Source organism: Muscardinus avellanarius, assembly GCF_963383645.1.
Source record: "Muscardinus avellanarius genome assembly, chromosome: 13".
Lineage (NCBI taxonomy): Eukaryota > Metazoa > Chordata > Mammalia > Rodentia > Gliridae > Muscardinus > Muscardinus avellanarius.
This window is the reverse complement of record NC_137799.1, coordinates 37,020,269-37,044,010: the sequence shown is the minus strand read 5'-3', so window position 1 is coordinate 37,044,010 and position 23,742 is coordinate 37,020,269. Positions and strand designations below refer to the sequence as shown.

The 23,742-nt window shown below is 42.9% G+C and overlaps 1 protein-coding gene across 1 annotated transcript; it reads right to left on the bottom strand.

Annotated features, from left to right (window-relative positions):
* Positions 1 to 65: 65 nt before the first annotated feature.
* On the bottom strand, positions 66 to 23,443 carry TSTD2 (thiosulfate sulfurtransferase like domain containing 2; the record flags this gene model as incomplete). Its single annotated transcript, XM_080709375.1, is given in 11 exon segments — positions 66 to 121; positions 124 to 174; positions 1,088 to 1,360; positions 3,385 to 3,523; positions 4,067 to 4,225; positions 4,709 to 4,827; positions 9,100 to 9,205; positions 10,576 to 10,701; positions 15,414 to 15,522; positions 17,918 to 18,231; positions 23,279 to 23,443. Coding segments are annotated over 11 exon segments (1,617 nt in total).
* Between the last annotated feature and the right edge of the window lie 299 nt (positions 23,444 to 23,742).

The following is a 23,742-nucleotide window of genomic DNA, read 5'->3' as shown; positions in this document are numbered from 1 at the left end:
GTAATGAAGTGGACAGTACAGGGTAACTGGAGGTGGAGCCAGGGCCTCACCACTACGAACAGTATCTACTGAGGCTGCAACTGGGCCCAGGAGTGGCACCATGCTGCAGGGACGGCCATCTCACTTGGCTTCTCTGTGAAACATCACTGCAGCTGCATTCTGCATCACTGGAAACTGCAACGTAATATTAAATCTGTTGGTCTATGTGTGGCTGTTTGTGTTTCTTGGGATCTGTAGGATGCGGGTGTGTGTGCTTGGCTGGGGCAGTGCTGAATGATCTAAGAAAGTATCTAATCTAAAAACTGCTGCTCAAATGCCAGTGCCATGGAGTTTATCTGAATCTCCATGAGAACACTCAAAGCTAAAGGAGCGGTACTAGGGGAAGTCTATCATAAGAGAAACCAGATCAATAAGAGATGATGAAGGCGAGTCACATTAAAGGGCACCTCCATCAGATGAGCTGCGGTTTCAGTAAGGGACCAGACAGTAAACATTTTAGACTTTTCGTGCCATCTGGTCTCTGTTGCAACTACTCAATCGTGCCCTAGATCATATGTAAAGGAATGTGTGGGTCTTTTCCAAGAAATCCTACAAAAGGATGAGGTGGTCCAAATGCCAGTTTACAGATCCCCTCAAATGGGCAGAGAAGAGACAGAGGCAGGGGAAGATGGCAGATGACCTAAGTGGCCTGGTTTAGGAATCCACGCCCAGGACCACAGCTTTAGCACTTTGCCACCAGGATGGACAGGTCTGCCAACAAGGGCAGTAACTACTCACGGCTCTGCTGCATGCCAGAGGGCACGGCAGTCACCAGGCCCACAACTCTATCCCTCGGCAGCTTGAGATCCATACAGCTCACCTTTCATTCCATGCTGTCATCCTGAGTCACAATGCCTCAGGTAAGTGGCCAACACTCAACTCCCCTTCCTCCCACTGTGGTGTAGGTGGCCACTATGGTGACCAGAACTTTGGCTCCCTATTTCTGTTCCTGCAGCCTTGACACTCTCCTCCATAGTCACCCCAAACCTACTTTGTGAAGTCTAGGAACTCTGAATCGCCACTCAGAGAAGCAAAGGCCCATCTTCACCAATGCCAGGCCCTGGCTCTGAGCCGGCAGGGAGTGGCGCACGCTGTGAGGGTTCCTGTGGGATGCGTGGCCTCCGGGCTGTGCATTCGCATTCCTCTTTAAAGCTGCCCTGGGTACAGCCTGAGGCCTGCCTGCTCCCTTTGTCCTGACATGTGACACAACAGGCTGTGAGTCCTTGTACTTGACAGGCAGGGCAGGACAAGAGAAGCTGTCGGCACTGGGGCGTGGAGCAGAGTTTATACTGGTCCCACTGGTCTCCACAGTATGAACACTCTAGGTTAGAAAGAAAAGACCTGTTATACACACGTGCACACGCACACACAGACACATACTCACAGTGACACGCATTTCCCCAGTTCCTAAATCTAATACAAGCCTGTTGGGGTTGGGAAGATTTGTATGTCTCCTGTCTCTAAATGAGGAAATACTGCCCCTTGCTTTCTTGAGGGTCAGGGAAGGGGTTGTTTCTGGAAATCATCTTTCTGATTCTAGTACTCATCGACCCAGTTTTCTTTTTCTCATCCGGAGAAAGACATCACAATGCTTTTCTTTTTCATTAGCTACACCTAATGGTTGCGTAATTTTCCCTTATGTCATTCCCTTTCCCATGGGACAATACTCCTGAATACAGATGACCCCACATGTGCACTCCACTTCTGCAGAGTGCACCCCCCCCCCAGGCCTGAGTCTCTCTGGCTGCTGCCAGGCACCTGGCCACCTGATTCCTAGACAGCTGTTTCTCCCTGCCATCCTGTCCCCACTGAGAGCACCAGTCTTCCTCAAGTCTCCTCCCCTTGCTTACCTAAGCTACCTTTTCCTCTCCCCCACCCCTTCACACTCACATCAAGTCCTGCCAGTATTTCCTTCATAAAAGCTCTCCAATCCATTCTTTCTACTTACTACATCTAGCTCCAAAACATATTTGAAGAGGTTTTTAATAAGAGAAAAATACAAGACCATTACAGTGAATAAAAAGATCAAAATGAAGAGAAGATAAACCTGAACCTTACTCATGATCTAAGAGGTAATTCTACCTCAGTCCCTATACAAGAGATCTAGAAACTGCGGCAGCCACTAAAGGTTCTTTCCATTCTAAACTGGGGCATCCAGGCTCAAGCCACCTTTCCGAGGACTGATTCTATCCTTCTTTACTGGCTGCCTGGGTCTGGTACCAGCCCTGAGTGTGGCCCGGCCTGCAGCCCAGCCGGCTTCCTGTGCTCACCACCTGTCGTCAGCCTGCGTTTGGCTCTGGCTCTGGGTTTCAGTTTTCTCTCTGGAACATCCTACCTACTAAATGTGTGCACCACATATGTCTGCTTACTCTTATTTTGTGCCATAGATTTACTTGGCAGCCCGGTGAAGACTATGGACCCTATGATAGAAAAATGATTTCAAATACACAGGTTTACAAAGAAAACTAATTATTCAAATATACAATATAGCAATATATTTTTCAAAGCTATGCGTGGTGGTACATCCTTGTAATCCCAGTACTTGGGAGGCTGAGACAGGAGGGTTGTAGGTTTACAGCCAGTCTCAGTGACTAGTGAGACCCTATATAACTTACTGAGACCCTGTTTCAAAATAAAAAATAAAAAATAGGCCTGGGGCATACCTCAGGGGTAAAATACCCCTGGGTTCAATCTCTAATAGTGTAAAAAAAAAAGCAAAAAAATTCAGAAGCTGTGAAATAAGATATTGTGGTATTTATTAATATTAATATATTAAATAATAAGACTTGGTGGTAGGTTTAATAACTTCCCACTGTGAAGCAGTGATGAGTATTAATGCTATTTTGAGGTATCTACAGCAACAGGAACACGATGTGAAAGTACTATAAATTCCACTAAAGACCAAGTCCCAGGTATATTATCTAATATAACTGGTTTGTTGTCTCCATTCATAATGGAAAGTAATGCTTCATTACTGAAAACAAATATTTGATTATTTTCTCACCCAAATCCACAGAATTATACATACTAGCTTCAGGTTAAGCCCCTGATATAGCCTGTTGATCCAGCTCTTGGCAGGCAAGTGGGCATGGAAGATTATAAGCACCTAAAGGACCTGGCCCACTAGTACAAGGTATGGCCAGAACCCCACCACACACCTTCTGGCCTGGGATCTGTCTACTGCTGCAATTCCATTTACGGGGATAGTGGTGGCAGAGTGACATCCTCTCCTGTTTTTATTTCAAGTAGTTAGCACTGTCCTGCCTTCCCTGTGTCGCATTTCTGGAATGGTGAACTGATAATGTGTCTTATCTTGGTATGGGCTCTGGACCTGTGCTGACCTACCTGATACCACGTGACTGTTGTAGGCCAGGGCATAGCGCTCATCAAAAACAAACAGCTTCCCTTTGTAAAAACCATCAGGAAACTCTTCCAGGTACTTGTGGATACCACCCTTGAGCTGGAACACTTCCTTACACACTCCCTGGGTGCAGAAAAATAACAGGAAATCTGAAGAAACAAGTAGAGACTTAGAAGCAGCTCCAGAGCGCAGTGGCAAGTGCCCCAGTGGAAGACCTCAGCTTCTGCAATCAGCCCCGGGCTCCTGCTCCCCCTACAGGACACAGAGGACCAAGAGGTCAAGGAACCAACTGGCCAGGCCTCGCCTACTTGGGGCATGGGTGATGACAGCAATCAGCGCCTTCACCCGCTACAATCCTGGGAAGCCCAACTATTTTTTGATACCCTCTAAATATAGGAAGACATCTGTTGGGGCATGTGATGTTATGGAATTTGCTTTTCTCAGGATCAAGTAAAAGGATCAGGAAAGAGGAGAAGTTACACTAAGCTTTCTCTGCTATACTTGATGAGTCTCTAAGACTGCTAAGTGCTTTTCACATCTTGAGATTCAAGGACCTCAGATCTTGCACTTAGTATCTCTATGCTGGAACTATACAAGGAAAAATAAAACCTTTGTCTAGCTGAGGGTGGGAGGGCAGCAAAGGGTGGGCTGTTGGTGGAGCCTCACCTTGGCTCTGAGATAGGCTGAGCCGCGCTCACAACGGATGCCTCCGGTGCAGTACATAAGCACTCTCTTCTCTCTGAAAAGCTCTAGATTTTTGTCCACATAGCTAGGAAAGTAACTGAATTTTCTTATGTCTGGGGCTAGGCAGCCCTGGAATCGTCCCTGTAACAAAAGCAGCAGAAGGAAAATTATCAGAAAAACACACCTGGTAGGAACAGAGGTACTCACTCTCAGTACTAAACAACTGCCCATCTTGGCAAAGATTATATTCACCAGTTGCTGTTCTCATCCCACACTTTTGACTTTTTAAATTCAAGATCTGGAACTAGAAACAAGTTGGGTGGGCTGTGGGTTACCTTCCTACAGAGTCCTTAGGGGAACTGGAGGGGCTACCCAAAGTCAACTTTACAGAGCAAAGGTAGGCTCATGGGAGTAAAAAGCACATTATTATGCGCCAAGATGTCTTCAATTCACATTTTCTTAGACTTTCTCACCAGATCTGAGTTCTAGGACTTGGGTTTTCTTTGCAGCTGCCAGTAATGGAAGGAGATCCCTGCGGCCACATGTTCCCCTTAGGAAATATGCTATGCTGTGGGAAGGGGGAGACCTGCCAATTCACTGAACTCACTTCTAGTTTTTACTTACTATTTTGCTTTCATAGAAGTTCCTGCAGTCCAGTAGGATAGTATCACTTTGCTCTTGATGTGCCTGAGATAAAAACTTTTCTACTTCTTTATGAAATTCACCTGGGGATAAATGAATTCCTGAAAGCAAACCAAAAAATTATGTTAAAACAAAACCTGATCACAATTGGCAAAACAAAAATTTTGTGTTGATTTCTTCCTTTCCACCCAAACTTATTCTCATAATTACAAGTGTCTTCAAATAGTAGTTTTTGATGGTGACGATAATGATAAGATACCTAAGTGATTCTAGATATCCTTAATCTCCTTCCTCTTAAAATGAGGACTGCAGAGACCTAGTACTTTAGAAATAATTGAAATTATTTTGTATGCTAATTCTTGGCCTACCCACAGTGATAACATCTGGCTATCTGGGATCTACCTGGGTTACTAGTGCATCAGGAAATGTCTACTGTCACCATGTGAAGGAGCTTCAGCATGTATGTGCTGGACTACAGGCTTCAAATTGTTTTATAGTAAGGTTGAGCACAAGTTCAAGGTTAAGAACCTGGGCTTCGAACAGGCTGCTGAAAGCATAAAGTTGTAATACACACACACACATACACACACACACACACACACACACACACACACACTATATATATATATATCTTTGTCTTTGTTTTTTGTAGTACTGGGAATGGAACCCAGAAGCATTCTATTGCTATTGCCGAGCTACACCCCCAGCCCTGTTTTCTTTTCTCTTTCTTTCTTTCTTTCTTTCTTTCTTTCTTTCTTTCTTTCTTTCTTTCTTTTTTGGTGGTACTATGTATGGAACCCAGGGGCATTCTACCTCCAAGCAACACCCTATTTTTTATTCTTTATTTTGAAACAAGGTCTCACTGAGTTGCAAAGGACCTCACTAAGTAGCTGAGGCTGCCCATGAACCATGATCCTCCTGTTTTAGCCTCTCAAATACTGGAATTACAAGACCAGCCGCAGCCCTATTTTTTATTCTTTTCATTTTTGAAACAGGGTCTCACTGAGTTGCAAAGGTCCTAAGCAGCTGAGGTTGTCTGCGGAACTGTGATCCTCCTGTCTCAGCCTCCTGAATGCTGTAATTACAAGCATGTGCCATAAAATACACACACACACATACACAATTTTTTTTGGTGGTCCTGGGGTTCCTGGAAGCCCTTCTACCTCCGGGCTACACTCCCAGACCTATTTTATATTTTTGAAACAGGGTCTCTTATGCCAGTGCGGCTGGCTTTGAACCTGCGTGATCCTCCTGTCTCTGCCTCCCAACCACGGGGATTACAAGTGTGCGCCACCACTCCTGGCTTTTTTTTTTTTGCTGGGCGTGGTGGCACACGCTTGTAATCCCAGCATTCGGGAAGCTGAGACTAGAGGATCGCGGTTCACGGACAGCCTCAGCTACTTAGTGAGGCCCTCTGCAACTTAGTGAGACCCTGTTTCAAAATAAAGAATTAAAAAAAAAATAGGACAAGAGTGTAGCTCAGAGGTTGAATGCCCCTGGGTTCCATCCCCAGACCCCCCAAAAAATATATATATATTTAATGCAAAAGGATAAAAAGAATGTGCCTGAGTTTGAGTAGAAGAGAAAGGGCTTAGAAGAGGATTATAACAGGAATGAGAAAGGCTAGAGAGAAATGGCTAGATAAACTAGAGGATAGGATGAAGGAGGAAAAGGGATGAAGATGGGTATTAAAATACAAAGGGACTACAAGAGAGAGCCTCAGGCCAGTGAAGCACTTTGCCTCTCGACTCTCCAGGAGAGAAATATTCCAGTATTCTTGGAGATCCAGCATCTCAGCAGATCGCAAGAAACTTCTGTTGAATTTGGCACTGTTGGACTGTTATGTCTCATGGGTTCTGGTGACTCAGTCACCACCACTCATGATAGAGCTTTACAACATCAAAGAATTCCTTCCAGGGATGAACCCCAGCAACCCCCGACAATGCTCCAGACTCTGAAGAGACCAGAGGTCCAGAGCACAGCCAAGGAGCCTAGGTTTCCAGCTCTCTAAACTAGAATCATAGGGAGGATGTAGTCAAATCAGAAGCTATTTAAATAAAAGTCACACAATTACATAAATATAAGAACAATAGCGTAGGAAAGAGGTTCAAAAATGTGATGCAAAGCATGGAAATCTGCTAAGACTTCGACCTGCAGGGATCCACAGGGAACCAAACCTGTTCCTTGTTGCTGCAGTGACCTGGACAGATGTGTTCATGAGGTCTCTTTGAACACTGCACTACCTAGAGCCCACTCCCTCTGAGCTCCTGCATAGCATCCTGTGGTGTCAAGACCTGTTGCTGTCACACTGCCTCCTGCTAGGATGGGGGCTCCAGGCAGACACAGCCCTGCCTGTATCTTACCTCCCCAGGCATGAGCCTTTCTCCCAGGTGCTTGTATTTACTCCCATTTTCCTCTGCCTTCACTCTTAACCTTCTTTTAAATAATGACAAATTAAAAAATGAACACCTGACCAGGCGTGGTGGCGCACGCTTGTAATCCCCGCGCTTGGGAGGCTGAGACAGGAGGATCTCACAGGTTCAAAGCCAGCCTCAGCTACTTAGTGAGGCTCTCAGCAACTTAGTGAGACCACGTTTCCAAATAAAATACAAAATAGGTCTGGGAGTATAGCCCGGAGGTAGAAAGCCTCTGGGTTCCATCCCTAGTACCACACACACAAAAAAAGAACACCTCAGAGTCAAGCAGTACTTTATACTTACTGATGAAAAGAAGATAATACTACCTATGAAACAGTCTTGGGAAATGGGAGAAAAGAAAAAAAAAATAACCAAACCTGAATCCGAACAAGTCTCTGTCCTGAGCTGTCTAACATGGCAGCCTTAAACCACCTGTGACTGACAAGTATTAGAAATGTGGTTCGAGATGTGCTATAAGGGCGACATACTGGTGGGATTTCAAGGACATAGTATTTAAAAAAAATCTCACTAATAATTTTTATATTGGATACAAATTGAAATAATACTTTGGGCATAGTACATTAAGTAGAGTCGATTAATTTCACCTATTTCTTTTTACTTATTACATGTGGCTGTTACAAACTACAATTCCATATGTGAAAATACTAATGTCAGTCTCAGTGCTCTGCTTTGGGAAAGGGGAGATGGAGTGTGGGGAGGGGATACCAAGTGCTGTGTGCATGTATGTCAATGACAACATGAATTACATTATGATGTGAGACTAGAGAGCACCAATAAAAACATTAAAAATAAATTTTATGGCAAAACCCTAAATGTACAATTATGTTATGTGCCTCACATATTCCTTGTAGATAGTACTAACTCTAAACCTAACTACCAAGTTATAAAAAATGAAGGGGGGCTGGGCATGGTGACGCATACTTGTAATCCCAGCATTTGGGAGGCTGAGAGAGGAGGATCACAGTTCATGGACAGCCTCAGCTACTTAGCAAGGCCCTTTGCAACTCAGTGAGACCCCGTTTCAAAAAATATAAAGGCTAAAAAATAGGACTGGGAATGTAGCTTGGAGGTAGAATGCCCTGGGTTCCATCCCAGTAAAGCAAAACAAACAAACAAAAAACAGAAAGATAGAAAAAAAAAAAAAATGAAGGAAACCAAGGACTATCCCATGGGGATGCAACTAGCAATATCCAGATTATAAGAAACTCTACAAACCAAACAACTTAGTTCCCCCAAAAACTAAACTGCAAGGGAGAAAAAGGTAGAGGTGAATTTATAGGTTTAAAGACACTTAAAAAGACATATCGGTGATTCACAATGAATAGATCTTATTTGCCATACCAGGGATGGAACCCAGGGGCATTGTACCTCTGAGCTACACCCCCAGTCCTATTTTTTTTAAGTCTATTTTTTTAATGTTTTGACACAGGGTCTCACTGAGCTGTGAAGGGCCTCACGAAGTAGCTAAGGCTGTCTGCAAACTGCGATCCTCCCATCTCTGCCTCTCAAATGCTGGGATTACAAGCATGTGCCACCACACCGGGCTAAACAGATCTTATTTGAATCCTAAAAGAAACTAAGAAAATTATGATACAACTAGGAATTGACAAACTAGATATTTGATAATATTAAATGTGTGCTCTACTCAAGTGATGAACTACTTACAGTAATAATTACATGCTTCCCAAATTGCTGCCTTTGGAAAGAAAACAACTTCTTGGGCAGCCCAAGAAGAAGGGTACTCTAAGGGGCCCATCACGGCAAGCACCAGAGAGGACACAATTTAAGCACTGAATGGACCCAAGTGTTAGCCATCCCACAACTATGTTAAAGAGAATTCACCACTACTCTTGCTCATAAGTAATTAACTTCCTTATTAGTCTATGAAACTCTTTCCTATGGCAAAAAGCACAACTTTTCTAAAAATAAGCATACCAGGCTTCTTGTAGGAGATCTTATTGGGGCTGATCCCCATGGGCACGATTTCTTCAAATACACCAACACGCAATTCTGGAAAACAGTGAGCTCCTCCTTTGCTGGTCTAGCCAATGAGAAACAAAACAGAATACAGTTTTCCTGTCTCATCACCAGGTATAAGACAAGTGCCAAAGATAAGAATTATGGTCTGTGTTAAAATAATATGATAGTTGAAGTGTTAAGAAATCTCAAATTAGAAAAACAAATAGGAAACATCCATGGAGATAGAGCCCAGGATGTTCCAGATAATTCAACATATTAGCAAATATTTCTTGTGTACCTCCCACATGCAAGAAAGCTGTTTCTAGCATGCTTATAATCCCAGCATTCGGGAGGCAGAGACTGGGGGATCATGGTTCGCTGACAGCCTCAGCTACTTATAAGGCAAGACCCTTTGCAACTCAGTGAAACCCTGTTTCAAAAATAAAAAGACAAACAAGACAACCTAAAGGAAGAGAAAGGAGGGGAGAAGGAAAATCTCTAAAACACACAATGTACTTAAACATATCCAAGTCAACCACTAAGCCAAGCAAGGGAAGGAGGGATGGGGAGGGAATGGGTGGGAATGGGGTAGGGGTTAAATCAGTGATGAGTACATGTATGTACACACAAGTTTTTTACCCCAATAAGATGTATGAATATAATGCACCAATAAAAAATAAATAAATAAATAAAATAAAAAGACATAAAATAGGGCTAGGGGTGTGGCTCAGAGGTAGAATCCCCAGTATCGCAATCAATCAATCAATCAATAAAAAGACTAAAGAATAGGGCTGGGAGTGTAGATCGGAGGTACAATGCCCCCGAGTTTGATCCCCAGTACTGAAAAAAAAAAAAAAAAAAAAAAAGAAACAGAACACTGTTTCTATGGCTACGGGCATTTAACTCTAAGCTGAGGTGCCAGTGAGTGATTCTAATGTGTGGCCACATCCCAGTTGTTGTCCTGGAGCACTCAACTTTCTTTCCTTACCACCCTAGCATGAATGCTACCAAGGCATTTCCCAGCACCGTATCACTTACTGTTATAAAGCACAGAAGCACTCAAACACCTATACTTGCCCTATGGTGTGAAGTATTAGTCTTTTAATTCCAGGTTTACTAACATAGTAAATCATAGTGACCTGCTGAAACAGTGTGGTAGTACCTTCAGTGAACAGACATCCAAAATTTAGTCACAGATGTGTAACTGTGACATCCTTATTGTGTGAGAAAGGAAACTGAGGTCTAGAGGGGGAACCAACTGGCCCCGGATCACAAGGTGCCTTGATGGAATAATGGGGATGGGCACTCTTCTCCTCTTACAGTGTCTTATAACTTAAAAGGAAAAGGGTAATTAACTGACAGTTTATTTCTCTACGTTGACTCCTTCTTCAATAACCTGCACCAAGACAGAAGTAGAAAGCTCTACATCATTTTATTCTCAGTTTTTCTTACCTTAAAATCATCCTTACACAAATAATCCTTAAGTAACGGGCAAGCAAGCATGACCTCCACATAGAGTCTGGTGGCCAATTTGCTTCCACCGACTGTCCCATTGATTCCTTCTGTTGCAATTCGCACCTGAGACATAAGATGGTGAGAAACAGGAAACACAATGTATTCTTAGTTATCTTTCCAGGGTAGAACAAAAGGCCTGAAGTTCAGAGGAGGTATTCAATTTGTGTGTGGGGAAAAAGAAAATGTGAATAAAACTTCTGGAAATCCTGTTTGCTATAGAGCTCTCATCCTCCAAAGGCCAAAGTGAATTCTGAGCCCAACCTAACCCTAGATGGTATTAATGGAGCCCTCCAGAGGTCAGATGATCAAGACTCAGCTCTGCCACTTCCTTGCCATGTAGCTCTGAGACAGGTAATTGTCTTCTCTGAACTTGTTTCTTCATGTTGATAAAAAGGGGATACAAGAACATAAAAAAAAAAAAAAAATGAATTTAACCAGCTGGGCATGGGGGCACATGCCTGTAATCCAGTACTTGGAAAGCCGGAGACAGGTGCATCTCAGGTTCATGGCCAGCCTGAGCAACTTAACAAGACCCTCTGCAAAGGAACCGTCTCTGGGAAAACTGCAGCACTATGTAGTATCAGGGTATCTCTGGAAAAAGAGGTGGTTTACAAAGCTGGGCGTGGTGTCGCACACTTGTAATCACAGAATTTGGGAGACTGAGACAGGAGGATCGCAGTTCGTGGATAGAATCAGCTACTTAGTGAGGTCCTTTGGCAACTCAGTGAGACTTTATACTGGTTCAGAGTCCTCCAGATCCAGGCACTTCCCAAAAGCTTCTCAGAATACTGCTGCATTGGGGACCAAGCCTTCAACACCTGAGCCTTTGGGGAACATTCTAGATTCAAACTAAAGCATGGGCCTAGAACAGCCTGCCCTAGTCAGCAGCACTGTTTCTCAAGAGTCTGGATGTCATCTAGAATCTTTATCATGGAACCCTGGATAGCTACCACCAGTGAGCTGGCACTGGTGTGTGAATCCCACTCTGCGTCCATGCCCTAATGGATCAAGCAAGGCAACAACTCAGGTGTCTTCTCTGAACCCTGGAAAAGGGTGACTAAATTGTGAGGACTCTGGCTCCATCCATGGATTCATTAACTGAGTTTGTAACTGAATGGGCTACTGGGGGTGATGAAACTATAGGAGGCTGGGTCTCATTAGAGGAAGCGGGTCACTGGGGGTGTACCCTCAGGGGGATCTTTCCCCTGCTCCCTTCCTGGCTGCTACAAAGTGAGCAGCTTTCCTTACCAGTGCCCTTCTGCCATGATGTTCAGAAGCCAAACCTCAGGCCCAAAGCAATGGAGCCAGGTGATCATGACTAAAGTCTCTGAAACCATGAACCAAAATGGACCTCTCCTTCTTTGTTTCTCAGGCTGATCCTTCGTATTAAAAAATTCCTCATTCATTTATTCTTGATCATCTAGCCTGGCCACTCCCCTGCCCCCACCTTTACTCATCCCTTTGTAGTGGCTCAGAAAAAACTTGCCCAACAGCAAAGAGTTTGTGGGTGGAAGATCTGGGATTCAAAGTAAGATCTTATTGGCCCTAACTCTTGTAATTTGTCCTTTACAAGTTTCCAATGTGTCCCCTCAAATTTCTTAAAGCCATAGGATGAACATAAGGATGGAGGCTTCTTTTCTTAATTCTAAAACTTTCAGGTACTCTTTCCCTACCTAAGCACCAGTATTCTCCCAAATCTAGTAGCATAAAACTACCTCACTAAACTGGGGATTTATCTTTGAAGCCCAGAAATTTGGACGTGAGATCCAGAAAGATGCCGCCACCTTGCATAGAAGATCCCTCACTGCTAGGTAGAATTAGGCTGGTCTCAGAATAAAAATCTGCCTCTAAACCAAGAAAAGAGATTGACTTCATATTGTAGATTCCGTGAGTACCTGTCTGCCAAGATGTGAAAATTCTCTGAAGAGAGGTGGCACTATGCACTCATTCCATAAATCTTACTATGCTAATTTTACTATGCACGAGAAATTGTGCTAGGGATGAGGAACACAGTCGTGGAGAAAATAAATACAGTCCTTCCCCTTTTGGGAGCTCACAGAATAAGGGAGGTTGTAGATATTAAGGGTTCTAAACAGACAAGTACTAAGAAAGTAAATACAAGCTGCCAAGAGAGAAAATACTGATGAAAATAAATTTAGATTGAAGGTCAGGAAAAGTATGTTTGAGGAACTGTCATGAAATTGAGAACTGAACCTCAAATAAAAACTAGACATGCGTGGGTGTGGGATAGTTCCTTGAAGAGAATTCATCTTCATAAAGGTAAAAAGACAGGAAAACACTTGGTGGTTCCAAGACACTAAAAGACCACTGTAGCTGGAGCGCAGAGTGAAGAGCGGCATCAGCTTAGTGGGAAAGGTGGAAGTGCCCAGTGGTGCGGAAGCTCCAGGCCCAAAGGTGAAGCACAAAGGTCTCCACCTATTTTGGGCACGCCACTAAAAAAGATATTGAGGAGGAAGCAGTAAAGTTTTATTTACCTTCTAGAACCACTCTGCTCAGCCGGGCATGGTGGCGCATGCTTGTAATCCCAGCATTTGGGAGGCCAAGACAGGAGGATTATGCAGGTTGGAAGCCAGCCTCAGCTACTTACTTTAGGCTCTTCATAACTTAGTGAGACCCTGTTTCAAAATAAAAATTAAAAAATAGGGCTGGGGGTGTCGCTCAGAGGTAGAATGCCCCTGGGTTCCATCCCCAGTACTGCACACACACACACACACACACAAAAACCAAAACAACAACAACAAAAAAATACTCTGCTCTTGTGTGAAGAATGGACTAAATGAAGGATGAGGATGGAAAACTGGAGACTAGTTTGGAAGCCACTGCACAGTAGATAAGAGAGGGTGTTGGCTTAAACTGACAGAAGTGACAGAGAGAAATGGATGGAATCATGGGATTTTAGAGATAGAAATGCTTGGACTTGCTTATTATCAGTTGAATGATGTAAATGAAACCATTATGTGTTAGAAAACAGGAGCGTGGAATATAGTACTGACCGATCAATTTATTACCTCAGGAAATGAAAACTTGGGAAAGATAAGGCGCTAAGATAGTACAGTGTCCTAACCAGAGGGAATCTCAGAGGGAACCTAGTTCACTTCCTTTTGATTGAACTTTTGAACATTATGCAGTATACACAAATATAACATGTATGTACATATGCAACCACAGAGACATTTTTAGAAAAGTAAGAAGATAAAAAGCAACCACCTATCAGCATGCAGCGATGATCATTACTAACATTTTGGTAGATAGCACCTCTCATCTTTATACACACACTCATAGTTTTGTTATTAACAATTTTGTATTGGACATTCTCCAAATATTTGTAGAATATCTGCTATATACTAAGCCCTGCTCTAATATGGAGAATACATCAATTAAGACAAAGTTCCTGGCCTTGTGAAGCTTATATTTTATAAGGGAGACAGATTATATCTTTAGGCACAAAATTATTTTAAATAGCAAGAAAGTATGATAAAGACTATTTATTTTTTAATTGGTGCATTGTAATCATATATCACATTGGAATACAAGACTTGAGAGGATATTCAAGCACACATCATCCAATTAGCCCTCATCCAGCCCCCATCCCATTCCCTCCCCCCCCCTCAATCCCATGCTTGTTTGGTGATTAACTTTGATACATTTGTTTATGTACCTCCTGCTTTTTAAAGAGGCTCCATCCTCCCCTATTCCATACCCTCTGATTGGTCACCTTAGTTGCTTCACTATAGGGCCCTTTCTATAGCTCGACCTCTTCCTGTTGCCCCTTTCCTCCCAGTTTTTGCTGATTAGGGGAAGCATCTGATTTTTATTTTCTGTAATATTTCTCTGTGCATGCCATGTTGCAAGTACCGATCCCACTCTTGACGGCCCCAGTAGTGGCCTGGCTACCCAGTGGACTGATCCAGACCTCGCTGGCTCAAGCAGCGGCCTTGCCTCATGGGAGGCCCCAATTCTGGTCTCGCTGGCCCCGACACCAGCCTAACCCCTCAGCTGGCTCCGATCCCGGCCTCGGAGGCCGCAGTAGTGGCCTTGCCTCACGGCAGGCTCTGATGCCGGCTGCTGGCCCCGGCACCGGCCTATCACCTCGGCAGGCTCTGATCCTGGTCTCGGAGGCCCCAGCACCCGCCTTGCCTCACGACAGGCTCCGATGCTGGCCTTGCTGGCCCCAGCACCGGTAAAGACTACTTTAGATGATAGTTCTGAGGAGACACTGGAGCAGAGATCTAAGAGGAAGCACAAGCTGTGTGTAGGGAATTCTAAAGAGAAAGGAAACACCAAGCGTCAATACTTTGAGATGGTAAAAAGCCCTGGCATGGTCTGGAAAAAGTAAGAAGCAACTTGGAGTCACATCTATTTGGATAGTTTGTAAAAGGCTTTTTGAGTTCATATATTATGAACATTCCCTATCCCAGGGGTCAGCAAATTACCCCCATTTCTGCATGTAGTTTTATCAGAACACAGCCGTATCCATTCTTTAACATATTATCTATGGCTGCTTTCAAGCTACACTGTTGAGAAGTTTTATGCAAAGCCTAAAATATTTACTCTTTACTTACTTCGCTATGCCGTTAAATATCCTTATCAAATGCCATGTTGATGGCTATTTAATACTCTACTAAAATGCCCAGCAGGTTTCCCTAACTTCTAAGAACCCAAGAGTGAGCCCTTTTTAAAATGAGCCCAGGCTTTTCAACCCAGCATCGGGAGGCACGACAAGCCGAGTGCACGGGCGTGTGGAGAAGGGTTACCTTGCCTGTGAGGTGCAGGAGCTGGCACAGAGCCGTCTGCCAGGCACAGATCCAGTGGGGATCCTCTAGGTCACAGTAGCAATAATAGAGTAGCACCTCTCCTTCCTCACTGCGAAAAGAACATAAGAAGAAAAGAACACTGAGTCACTGGTGTAAGAAGGCCACAACTCATAAGGTGTCCCTGGGTAGTACTGGGGAGGTGAAGATGGAGCCGCTTACGCATGCCTTTGCTCCTACTGCTATTCTCCTGAAATGAGAGGCAACTCCTCCTTTGTTTTTTATTTGCTCTATAGAAGACGGTATTTGAATTTTTTGTGTGTGTGTGGTACTGGGAATGAAACCTGGGGCATTTTACCTCTGAGCTACACCCCCAGCCCTATTTTTCATTCTTTATTTTGAAAAAGGGTCTCACTAAAGTTATAGAGGGCCTCACTAAGTAGCTGAGGCTGGCTGTGAACCTGAAATCCTCCTATCTTAGCCTCCCAAATGCTGGGATTACAAGCGTGTGCCACCATGCCCAGCTATGCATTGAACTTTTTACTTTACCAAAAGTGAGTTTAATTTACCCTCCTCATTTTTTTTTTTTTGGGGGGGTGGTACTGGGGATGGACCCCTTCTACATCTGGGCTACACTCCCAACCTATTTTTTTATATATTTTATTTGGAAACAGGGTCTCTTAAGCCAATGAGGCTGGCTTTGAACCTGCGCGATCCTCTTGTCTCCGCCTCCCAAGCGCAGGGATTACAAGCCCCGTCGTGTGCCACGACGCCTGGCTACCCTCCTCATTTAATGGTCATATCCAAGAGACAGGTATTAAGAACTCAGTTTTATGAGAAAGCTAGAAATCTGAGTCCATTCTAGCTTATCTTCTATGATAAGGCAATATATGTTCTGAATCTCACCATATAATAGTTTCGCTTCCATTTTTCATATAATCCTCTTATCTATAAAACAGATTATTATCCCAATAGAACAAACTTTTAGACCTCAAAATGTTAATAATAAAACACTAAAAGAGTTTACCACATTCACCATTCTCTAAGACACTAAGGAAAGAATAATAGTTTGAAAGGCTCCCCTTAAAAAATAAAATCACCCAGGCATGGTGGCGCACACTTGTAATCCCCGCGCTTGGGAGGTGGAGAGAGGAGGATTGTGCAGGTTCGAAGCCAGCCACGCTGGCTTAAGAGAACGTGTATCCAAATTTAAAAAGTATAAATATAGGTCTGGGAGTATAGCCTGGAGGTAGAAGGGTTTCCAGGAACCCCAGTATCATCAAAAAAAAAAAAAAAAAAATATATATATATATATATACACACACACATACATACATATATACATACATACATATATATATATCAAAGAAAGTTTAAATGATGAAAAAAAAATCACTATGTCGCTATACCTGAACTCATCTCATCTAATTTAAAGGAGTCCCCTTCCATCTTTTCTTGTTTTGTTTTTTGAACACCCTCAAAATACCTCTCTTGTATGTTCCCAAATCTTCTACCATAAGCAACCTTTCTATCACCAAAAATTTGTATCACCCTTGAGTACCTGAAATCAGAAAGCAGGTACTCTTTTGTCTCACTTTTGTCCAGCTTTTGTCCCTCAGCATGAAAATTGTGTAATTTATCCATACCTATTCTTGCATATCAGCAGTCCGTAGCTTTTTTTGTTTTGTTTTTTTTTTTGCGGGTCTGGGGATGGAACCCAGGGGCATTCAACCTCCAAGCTATACCCCCTGCCCTATTTTTTATTCTTTATTTTGAAACCGGTTCTCACTGAGTTACATAGGGCCTCACTAAGTAGTTAAGGCTGTCTGCGAACTGTGATCCTCCAGTCCTCCCGAATGCTGGGATTACAAGTATGCGCCACCACATCCAGCTGTAGCTTTTTTCTATGTAGTATCTCTACTTTATTATTTTGTGTGTGTGTGTGTGTGTGTGTGTGTGTGTGTGTTTACTGGGGATGGAACCCAGGGGCATTCTACCTCTGAGCTATATCCTCTGCCCTGTTTTTTATTCCTTATTTTAAAACAGGGCCTCACTAAGTAGCTGAGGCTGGCCGTGAACCTGTGATTCCTGTGTCTGCCTCCCAAATGCTGACATTACAAGTGTGTGCCACCACGCCTGGCTCTGTGCAGTGTTTTATTACTGCACCAGTCTATTCATTCTTCTGCCAATGGGCATTGTGCTTGTTTGCGTTTGTCATGCCACGAACGTTCTTGTTCGAGGGTTTTACAGACAGGCTTTTATTTCTGTTGGAATAGATCCAGGAGCGGGCCACAGGGAATGTTCAAAAGGTCCCACTGAACACGTTTCCACGGTGGTCCTACCACTTCACGTTCATACCAGCAACAGCAGGGTGCTCCAGCTGATTCACATTTCCATCCACATTTGCCGAAGGTGGTCTTTCTCATTTTAACGGGTGAGTTATAGTATTTCATTGTGGCTGGAAGGGTATTTCTAAATCAAACCAAAATACAGAATGAAAACCTTACCTTACTAGCTCATCAGGTCTAAAGCAGCTTATGTCAGGGAGCCAAGCAGACACTTGAGGGTGATGAGGGGAGTTCTCTTTTATAGGCTTGTTTGTGTCTGCAGATGGAAGATTCTTGGATGTGCTCAGTGTCATGGCCAGCTGCGTTAACACAGAAGCAGTCTGGTGAGACAGTTCATCAGCATGCTCTGTGGCCACATGCCGATGGAGGCTGGTCTGGTCCGTGAATAGCTGCTGACAGCATTTCCACCGTTTTTCTTTACATTCTAAAGGAGGTGCGGGAACTTGTTTGGTTTTGACGAAAAGAGCAAAGGCCTGCAATTATATTTCAAGCACTTATCACTGTTAAGTAACCTTAGAATTATAGATAACAAAAGTTTTAATGAAATCCTTTATATATCTCTTCACAGGGTTTTCTAGTTTAATATCTTATTATTATATGGAAGAATCCCTGAGAGAATAATAGCTCTCTTACCAGAAGCTTTAAAAGAGATTATTAGAGCAAATAAACCAGGGGCTTTATATATGTGAAGGTTAAATAGGTCCTGAAACATGAATGTTATTCTCAGGATGCATAATTCAAGCCACAGTAGAATATGTCCTTGTGTACATGCATGCGTGTGTGTGTGTGCGTGCGTGCATGCGTGTGTGTGTGTGTGTGTGTGTGTGTGTGTGTGTGTGTGGCTCTGCAATATATTCAACAGCCTATATACCAAAATTAGAATTGTAAGAAAGGACATCTCACCCTGCTTCCCACAGCTAAGCCCTCCCCCAACTTTTCCTGTGCTCTTTGTCCACACATATCTAACAGGTGGACAGATGTGGACACCTCGCTGTTTCCATCTTCTGGTCCTTGCTCATGCTGTTCCCTGCAGGTGGGACAGCCAATGCTAGCCTACACTTTTACAGATTTTTTTTTTTTTTTTGCAGTACTAGAGATAAAACCCAGGGGGCATTCTACCTCTGAGCTACACCCCCAGCCCTACTTTTTTAAGTCTTTTTATTTTTTGAAACAGGGTCTCACTGAGTCGCGAAGGGCCTCGCTAAGTAGCTGAGGCTGTCCACAGACCACAATCCTCTGGTCTCTGCCTCCCAAATGCTGGGATTACAAGCGTGCGCCACCATGCCTGGCCACTTCTACAGATTTGCTTTTAAACTTCCAGAGTCTATCTTAGAGGACATATCTAACATGAAACACTCTATGGTCCTCCTCCTAAATGCTCTTTCTTCACCATCTGAATATAATAATTACTGAAAATTATTAACAATTCTTAATAAATAAGTTGACATTTAAATATGAGTAATTATTAGTTATAATTACTGAATGTAACAATTTTAAATACTGGCTCTGCTATTTACCATTTGCATCTTTATGAATCGATGCAAATCTTAGAAAGTTATTCAACCTTTAGGTGCTAAGTTTTCATCTAGAAAGTGAACCATAGCCGGGCGCAGTGGGGCACACTTGTAATCCCCGCGCTTGGGAGGCGAAGACAGGAGGATCGCGCAGGTTCGAAGTCAGCCGTACTGGCTTAAGAGACCCTGTTTCCAAACAAAAATATAAAATAAGTCTGGGAGTGTAGCCCAGAGGTAGAAGGGCTTCCAGGAACCCCAGTACCACCAAAAAAAAAAAAAAAAGGAAAGAAAAAAAAAAGAAAGTGAACCATAAGGAATTATATAAATGGTAAACAACATAAATAGATCTATGTCCTTGTAGATGATGGCATTTCTTCGCAATGTGTTTCTTCATTCTGTTTTCAGCATAATCTTTTTTTTTTTAAAAATACCTTTATTGGCGCGTTATATATAGTCTCACATCATAATGCGGTTCGTAGTGTTAGTGACATTATGCACACAGCAGTTGGTGAGCTTCCCCTGCTCCCTCCCCCTACAGGGTACTGAGACTGACATTGGTATTCTCACCTGCTATCAACGGAGGCGATTCCTTCATTGATGCTCCCTCTCCACCCTCTTCCCTAGACCACCTCCCTGGCTCCACTGCAGTTTCTTCTCCGTTATCTGAAGCTAGTATCCCGATTACTCCTTAGCTTCCACATATGAGAAAAAAAAACATATGACCTTCACTTTCTGTGACTGGCTAGCCTCACTTAACACAATGTTCTCCAGGTTCATCCATTTTCCTGTAAGTTACATTATTTTGTTCTTTATTGCTGAGGAGAATTCCATTGTGTGTATATCCCGTACTTTTGTAATCCATTCATCTGTTGATGGACACCTAGGTTGCTTCTATAATTTGGCTATTGTGAATTGTGCTGCTACAAACATGGATAGGCACATAGTACTATCATACTCTGATTTCAGTCCCTTTGGAAAGATACCCAGGAGTGGCACAGCTGGATATGGTGGATCCATCCCCAACTTTCTGAGGAATCTCCATACTGATCCCTAATCTTTGACTAGTTTTCTCTTACAATTTTCTTAGTTCAATCAAACCAGTCTATTCACCATTCCATTAATATAATGTAAACATTTCTTTATAGTTTTCTTTGTGTGTGTGTGGTACTGGGGTTCCTGGAAACCCTTCTACCTCCAGGCTACACTCCCAGACCTATTTTATACTTTTTAAATTTGGAAACAGGGTCTCTTAAGCTGGCAAGGCTGGCTTCAAACCTGCGTGATCCTCCTGTCTCTGCCTCCCAAGCACAGGGATTACAAGCGTGCGCCACCACGCCCGGCATTTGTAGTTTTCTTATACTATAGGCAAAGTATAAGCGTGTGAAACATTCTTCTTCCTTTGTAAGCCACCAAAATCTTATCTAAGTGAAAAGATATCAAATCTTTGAAGAGGTATGTATTAAATGCAATTATAGCCAAGATAGACAAGGATCCTTCAGGAAATTCACAAGACCATAAAAAAACTTCCACTGTCCACTGAAATCCAGTTTCCTTTCTTCCTGGGAAAACTATTGTTTTCTGTATTTAAGCTTGGCTGTACAACTAAGTTTTTTCAATGGGATGTAAATCGAAGTGATCTGCTGTGTGTGCTTCTCCACACCCTCTTCCTCTTCAGATTTACTGGAATGAAAACCCTGGAAGCTCTATGTTGAGGACTGCAGAGGTTAACACCGGCCTGGATCACTGAACACCTTCATGTTGATGAGAACCCACTACTTGCCCCTCAAGCCCAAACTCCCTTTAATGTGCTGACTCCACTGTACAGATCTGAGTCTGTTACTGCAGCCTAGATCACCACAATTAATAAATGAGGAAATTCCCTAAGAGGCAATGAGGAGAAACTTGATATGTCAGGTATAATCACTTATTTTAGAACTATGATAAGCAAACAACAGTGCTAGCCCATTCTGACGGGCAAATTAAACTCAAAGCAGTAATGAACACACTCAACTTTTACTCCCACACCCTGTCTTCAGCTCTACTTACAAGACAATGTCCAGACTCTACTTCTCACTTCTTCCTTGCTACCAGCCTTCCCTGGATGACCACAGCAGTCTCCTCAGCTTCTTCTCATACTTAACCCCATAATTTATTTCTCATTCAGCCAGGATGATTCTTTTAAAACCTAAATCAGATGTTGAAAATCCTCTGTTCAAAATCCTCCAAAGGCTCTCTTCCTACTCTTTAGCAAAGTCCTTATAAAGGCCTACATGTCCCTAGATAATGTGGCTCCTTAACCGGGTCCTGCTTTATCTCCTACCATACTAACGGATGCCTTTGGCTCAAGCATGATACCATGGCCTTTGCCTGGGACGCTCTTCCTCCAAATATATGTAGGTCTTGCTTACTCTATCGTTTTTTCAAATGTCACCTATTGCTGAGGCATTTTCCTGATCATCCTACAGAGAAGAGCAAACCAAAATCCTCTTTAACTTTTTAAAAATTTCACCATCTGGCATATTACACAGTTGTTTGTTACTTTTCCATAAGATGACTTTCTAAAATGTTTAATTCTGCTATGAGTACAATGAAGTGGGCAGTAAAATATACTATCAATACGAATACATACTCTTTCTGGGACACTATTTAACAGTAGATATAAGAGCTTCAACAGTATTTATTTTCTTTTAACCCCCTTTAGGGACTATTATTAAGAATCTGAATTCCAGGCAAATATTTGTAAAACATTGCAAGTGATATTTAAAGGTACACTGAAAAATCAGGCAAGAATCAAAATCAAACTGAGGGACTCTAAAAAAATAACTCCTTTGTGGCAGGCGTGGTGGCGCACCCTTGTAATCTCAGCATTCAGGAGGCTGAAACAGGAGGATTGTGGTTTGCCGACAGCCTCAGCTATTTAGTGAGTCCTTTTGCAACTCATTAGGACGCTGTTTAAAAATAAAGAATAAAAAATAGGGTTGGGGGCACAGCTCGGAAGTAGAATGCCCCTGGGTTCCATCCCCAGTACTACAAAAATAAATAACTAAATAAATATCTCATTTGTAATTTTCACAAACATCAGGGTCATGATTTGGGAGAAAAACAGGGAAAGTATTTCAGTTTAAAGAAGATTCAAGAGCTTTTATAACTAAACATATTATGTGACCCTAGAGTGAATTTATGAAAGTTACGTTCAGGACAATTGGTGAAATGTAAATAGAGCTCTGAGTAAAGCAAATTGTGGGCCATTAACACAATTCTCAAAATACTGTGAAAAGACCTTTTGAGTTGAAATGAAATGAGAGTGGAAGGGTGGCAGCTAGGAAGTTAGAAGAAGATTGTTCTCCAAGACAGAACAACAGACTGAAGGTAAAAAAACTAAGTCTCCGGGACACTGCCTCAGTCAGGTCACCCTCCTTACGGTGAGCCACAGGTTTCTCTACCGTGAAGAGGCAAGGTCAGTAAATGGTTTTTTAAAAAGAGTATAAATGGCATAAAACCAGCATCAACACCATCTCTGTTATAGCCAAGTCCCAGCTGTACTCATTAAGTCTGGTATTATGGGATGCTCAGTCCCTTCTCAAAACCAATGGAGCCCAGCCGGGAGAACCAGATCAGAAACCTTACCTCATTAGCCAGCAGGATTCAGTAACAGCCTGGATTTTGGTAGCCTCACTAGATGACAGCTACCCTACTGGCTCTATGTTCTTGGGTTCCTCCCGTAACCCCAGGCAGAGAAAGAATTCAACCTATTTGTCTAGGATCTATTCTCCTTAAATAAATACTCCGCCATAGCTCTTCTAGGGCCACATCCTGCCCATGACTCTTCTTTACCTGTGACTGAACATCACTGATTAATGTCCCTAACTAGACCATACTTTGAGGCAACCTCAATAAGCTACTTTAGATGCATCTGCATTGACAGCACATATATAGTTTATACACACACACACATACGCGTACATGTATGTATAATCATGAAAGCACTAAGAGAGAGCAGTTTTACCTTTTTCTTTGCAAATGAGTATTTCTTCTTTGTACTGCCATCTAACTCTGCTTTGAGACTGCTACTGGGATTAATAAGATTTGTATCTCTTAAGTCCAGGTCAGAAAAATTTAAAACACAGGCCTCCAAATCATCTCCTTGGTCTGGTGAAGTGGAAGAAGGCATTGGTTTGGCTGCAGCCGTGGGGCAGGTTCCTTTCAGATGAGTTTTTCCTAGGACATAAGCAAGGGAGAAACAGCAACGTCAGTCTTTGGTTGCTTCTTGAAGTAAACGTGAAACTAATCAATCATGCAAATCCGCATGGGCCCAGTAGCCCAAGCTCTTCATTCATTCCTGTGTTCATTCAATAACACTTATTTAACAAGTTCTCAGTGCCTAAAGCTGTTCCACACACTGGGAGCATGGCCGTGAATGACACGGGAAAGACTCTTCACTGTTGTAGTTTATATTTCAGTGGGTGAACA